Source organism: Austrofundulus limnaeus, unplaced genomic scaffold, assembly GCF_001266775.1.
Source record: "Austrofundulus limnaeus strain Quisiro unplaced genomic scaffold, Austrofundulus_limnaeus-1.0 Scaffold281, whole genome shotgun sequence".
NCBI classification, from domain to species: domain Eukaryota; kingdom Metazoa; phylum Chordata; class Actinopteri; order Cyprinodontiformes; family Rivulidae; genus Austrofundulus; species Austrofundulus limnaeus.
The window spans coordinates 330,124-335,642 of record NW_013952683.1 but is presented as its reverse complement, the minus strand read 5'-3'; the positions used below and the strand labels follow the sequence as shown (position 1 = coordinate 335,642).

At 39.1% G+C, this 5,519-nt stretch overlaps 1 protein-coding gene across 1 annotated transcript; it reads right to left on the bottom strand.

Annotated features, from left to right (window-relative positions):
• Positions 1-972: 972 nt before the first annotated feature.
• lto1 (LTO1 maturation factor of ABCE1) lies at positions 973-5,306 on the bottom strand. Its single transcript, XM_014021205.1, has 5 exons — positions 5,121-5,306; positions 4,422-4,527; positions 4,158-4,228; positions 3,849-3,966; positions 973-1,700 (listed from the first exon to the last, which is right to left on the bottom strand). Exons 1-5 carry the CDS (start codon positions 5,177-5,179, stop codon positions 1,629-1,631), a joined length of 426 nt encoding a protein of 141 aa, XP_013876659.1. The 5' UTR covers positions 5,180-5,306; the 3' UTR covers positions 973-1,628.
• Positions 5,307-5,519: the final 213 nt, after the last annotated feature.

The window sequence follows — 5,519 nt, the reverse complement described above, 5'->3', positions numbered from 1 at the left end:
AGTGATTTTGTCTTCTCAAAATGTACGAATCTTCTGCTCACAGTCATTGTGGAGGAACCAGGCTCTGGGAGTGGAGGTGCCTCTCCTCACGAGTTTTTATTGATTTTTTTTTCTTGTTTTTATCCCATAAGCATCTTGCAAGTCACCTTCTTTTTTCACATTTGAATAAAACAWAACTAATTAATAGCATGTTCTCAGACATGTCCTTCATAAGTGAATGTGTATTTTCTGCAGATACGATTTTGATGAGTTGCATATGTGAACAGCTAATTTTGTTGATAGTTCTTTTTTTTATCAAAACACAAAGACAGATAAAAATTGGTTTCTGTTTAAAAAAGGATCCAACCAATAAATAAAAATACAAGCAACTTTAAATACCCAGTATAAGAAAAAGGTTTTAAGAATGTCCTATRGTGCCCCCTTGTGGGACCCAGGGGTCATGGATCTGTTACACATATCCGCATTCATTTTACATACAGCATGTTGCAATGACTGAAAAATGTCAATTCAAGCTTTAATGTTAGAAATCTAGAGTTACTAGATTTTAGATTGGTTTAAATACAGGCACATAATCTACCAACAATCTTAGTGTTGAAGGTTTTTGATGTGAGAAAAAAACTGTAAAGAAACAAATGTTTTTTTTAGGTTTTAAAACAATTCCAACTTCAAACAACACATAACATCTCACACTGTAGTGATCATTTCACAAAGCGAGTCACTTTACCTTCAGACAGGTAAAGTTACAACCTTATAGAGAAACTATCCTAAACACCCTCCTGGAGCAGTGGCTCCATGCTTTTTGCCAAAGATTGTAAAAAACATCCATCCATTTTCTTTATTTGATTTTTCTTTCTGGATTGCAGGGAAATAATTTGATTTAAAAGGTTTAATGTACTGAATCATTTTTCCATATATAAAACCATAGACTAGGTACTTCTGAAGCACCTAAATAGCAAAAACAATGAGCAGTAGGTGAGTAAATAAAATACTTTATTGAAAGAACAGCATCATTAAATACACATAAGTGTATTGATCTCTTGGAAATGCTTCAGTGAGTAAAAAACTAATACTGGACAGACAGCAGGTTGTATTAAAACCTGGTATTCTATCTGTGAGACTGTCCTCTGTGAGTAAACGTCACRTCCTGATTCAAGCTGAGCTTCTTTTCACAGAGACAGTGCTAGAAGCCAGGAGATGGGTCTCTTTCATTCAATTCAGTAATTACATTTCTGCTGCCAGCCCACCGTCACATCGATGAAGTTGACGGCAGTCCAGTCCACCGACTCAGTCTTTGTGTCTTCCAAAGGTAACGTTGTGCTGCCGTACCCAGGCTGCGAGAATAAATGCAACAAATCCACTGTTTTCAGTCACACACAAATCCAAATTATCCCAATTCTGGTGTCTAACAAGAGTCAAGTCATGCCTGCTTTTATTTTCTTAAGTAGTTTCATCTTAGTGAGGACCATGAACAACAAGTTTGACTCTTAAAGACCACAGTTTCTGCTTCACAGCATCCCCAGGGCTTCACWGCAGACCAATCAGCTGCTGCTTCAAATGAAGCGGTCACAGCAGCCCGTTTCCTCTTCTGTCTGTGGGGCACAGCAGCAGCTGGCTCTGCTGCTTCACACTCAGAATGAAGTCCCTTCAGCCGCTTTGAAGTATTCCTTAAAGTCAGTGGGGACATTGAGCATTGAGCAGACCTGAAGATAGCAGACAAAGGTTAGTTGATGTTTTGTTGTTGTTTAACTTCACAGCTGACTGTCTTTAAAGCAGAATAAACTTTTGATCAGGACCCCAATATATTTTACAACTATATTTTTTGCCAAGAAAAGTCTCCATTCCTTGAAGTATCTCATATCATCCACTGCCTCTTAGGTCAGAGTTTTGACTAAAATGAGGATGTAGAATAGAATAGAATAGAATAGAATAGAATAGAATAGAATAGAATAGAATAGAATAGAATAGAATAGAATAGAATAGAATAGAATAGAATAGAATAGAATAGAATAGAACAGAACAGAAATAGCCTTTATTGTCCCGCCGAGGGGAACTTCAGGTATCACACAGGCGTCAAAAGGAACTGGGTTTTACTAGTTTATGTCAAATTTTGTAAATGACGATCTCACAGTTCTGATTTTGCAACATCTCACATGAGCTTTGAGTTGAACAATGCCAAAATTTAGCTTAATACCTGCAAAATATGCTAATTTAGAGCCCGTTTTGTGTTCGCTAAGGTTGCTTAGCTGTCAATTTGACTGGGGTTGACCTAAAAAGTCATTAAATTATAGATCTCCACTTAACAATTACATACCTAAAGTTTCCTTAAAATCATACCAGTATTTCATGAGATATTTCGCTAACGGTAAAGACAAATGCACATGCAAAGAGGCATTATGAACTCTTTGGTGGCATGTGATAATGATTTTTTTTTTATTTTTCCTGAACAAGGTTGTTTAACATCTCCTTGAATCATCCCACCCTCACCAACACCCACCTGCACTGTCCACATAGGTGTCCCTGCCATGTGTCAGGGCTAGGGATGGGTACTGAATTTGATACTTTTATAAGTACCGACCGAATTCTGTCGATACTACCGAGAACCTAGTCAAGTAACGTCAAACGGTACCATGTTTCGGTACCTAAACGCATTATTGTGACCGTATTGGCGTAAGAGTGGTGAGTTTTCCATGCTTGTCCTGAATGCAGCATCACGTAAGAGCGTAATGACGTCAGCAGCYRCTGGTTCAGTAAACAGAGGCAGAGTTCAGTCTGTAGCTTGAAAGCCTCGCAGCTCCTGGAGTGAAACTCACCGAACAGACTGCTTCTTAATTATCTGGTGGATTAATTATCTTGTGAGCATGACGTTCGCTTTCTCAAAGTAAATAAAGTACAGCCACTTTCTTTATCTCATCCGCCATTAAACAGAGAGCGGCAGAGGAAAACAACAGAGGTGCTTCCTGACAGTCCGAACACGTCTGACCTGAACTGAAGCAGCTAACTTCAAGTGTTGGACGTGTTTTAGATGCTCAAAACGTAGCTTGAATACTTGTTATTTATTTAACTCCATCCTCTTTTGCTTATTTGATTTAAACTTATTTGCCTTCCATGGACCTCCATCACACATTTTTCTAGTGGGGAAATGACATCAATAGAAATACATGGAGCTGGATTTTAATTTGTGYAATAAGACAAAACAGTCTTGTTGTTTTCAAGAGTTTTCASKTTAAAGAAATWAGTTAMAMAMCTGATGTTACAATACAAAGAGTTGGATGTTGTCTTGACATTTGTTAAATTTTATATGTTGAGAAACATGTTTAAAAAAGTTTATTATTAAAAAAACAACACACACAAAGTACCAAAAATTGGTACCGTTAAGTACCAATTCTCAGGTACCGGATATTGGTACCGAATTGATTCAAATGTCAAAGGTACCCATCCCTAGTCAGGGCCCCAAGCTGCTAACAATCAACTGTTGGAAACTCCCAAGCTTCAGTGAACATCTGTGTCAGTTGTTTTTTCAGTGTGTAAAAGCACGGTCTGCAAAGTCAGCAATTTTCCGCGCTCTCAACTGGACCTGTTTAACCCGTTCCAGTTCAGGTTAACGAGAGGTAGGTCACACTGACTAGACGTTCAAAAGTGTTAGTGAGTTTCATTATTAAAAATAATGTACGGTAACAACAAAAAGGTAAGCTTTGAGGCATGAAGGGAAAATATTTCATGTCGTCATAAAGGTACAAATCAATCTGTATGATTTGTTCATTGAGATCTATTTTTTTGGTCTCAGTAAAACCAATCAGTGGTCAGATTAGAAAGTCAACCTGTGTTACTGAAGACAACAGATTGGATACCTGTCTGAACTTGGCTCGGAGCTTCTCAATATCATCCTGTAGCTTCACAGACTGGGGATCATCAAAAGGAAGGTTCTGGATCAAAGCCACTAGACTGTCTAGTACCTTCATCCGCTTTCTAAACGACACACAGGAATGCAAATGTTACAGTAAAAAAAAGATTATTTAAGCTGACTTTAACATCAGAAAGTGCAAATAATGGTACATTTCTACTCTAAGTCCCTAACAAATGGTATTTCAAACTGTTTTTTTCAAGTGAGGTAGGATGTGTGAAATGCTCGTTTTATTTTTTTTTTAAGAAGTCCTTACCTGGATTTGTTATCTGTGCAGCGTTGTAGAAGACATTTCCATGTGATGGCAAAACCATAATAAAAGGAAACCTGTCTGAGGAAAAGAGACAGTTATTCTGAGCCAGAGTCCCATCAGATGAGCCAATAGGCTGCTGAGTGAACCTGGACCCAAATTCTGTCTAGTAGGTCCAGGTTAGAGAAGAGCAAGAGACTCAGTCAGGAACCAAGACAGCTGCCAACCCACAGGTCTTTGCTAAAACAAGCCAAAATTCACTTTCCTTACCTCAGAGGACAGCTTGGCTCCATGAGATGCTCCGTGTCYGCGGCCTTCCTTCAGCCCCTGACTGGTCCCCTTCTCAAATCCCTCCTGGTAGCCCTCACCTCTGAACCTGCAAAACAGACAGATTTGAGAACACTATTTAAAACAGGTCAGTCCTGACATGACACCTGTGTTTGTTTGAATACAGACTGCATTCAGGTAGGCTGGTGTGCTAAGATGGGTTTAAACCCCACTGTGATTTCACCAACAGATCTGATATTTTTCATGTATTACCAGCTTTCATTCAAGGAAAAGACTTGGTCACAACTTAATACACTTGAAACCCTAACTTTGCAACTCAAATAAACATAAAATTATTTATGTTTGCGCGTAGCCAGACCTACAGATACCAGTGTTGGTTGTAAATGCAGATTTTGTTTTATTCAAAAACCCATACAAAACGATGAGTTTATTTACGATTATGGAATATAGTTTGGGCCACTTTGCACAAGAATAAAATGTTGGTATTTTTACCAAACAAATGGTAAGTTAAGTTGCATCACTGTGTTGCAATTATTTGTGAAAATAGCATGGCTAGCTGCTAGCATCACTCGCGCATGCGCATTCAACAGTTGTTCCGACCCCAAACCCCGGTTTCTACTTACTCCCACTCGACGAATACACAGAACAGTAAACCAGACAAATGACTTCCAGCAAACCCACCTTTCATCGGCTAAAAGAATGCTGTCGAACAGATCCTCTRCTCCCTGTCCACCTGCCATCGTTCCACTAGACCCAGGCAAAGGAAACAACCGGAAACAAGAGTTTTCTTCTTCGCTGGTTTTACGTAGTTTGTAATCAAAGTAAAGAGTGCATTACCGCCACCATCTGTTCCGGAGAATCTCCCACCACCACGCCGTGTTCATGATCTTCAAATGAATGGATGAGTGACTTACACTCACCGGCCACTTTATTAGGTACACCTGTCCAACTGCTCGTTAACAATTTCTAATCAGCCAATCACATGGCAGCAACTCAGTGCATTTAGGCATGTAGACATGGTCAAGACAATCTCCTGCAGTTCAAACCGAGCAGCAGTATGGGGAAGAAAGGTGATTTGAG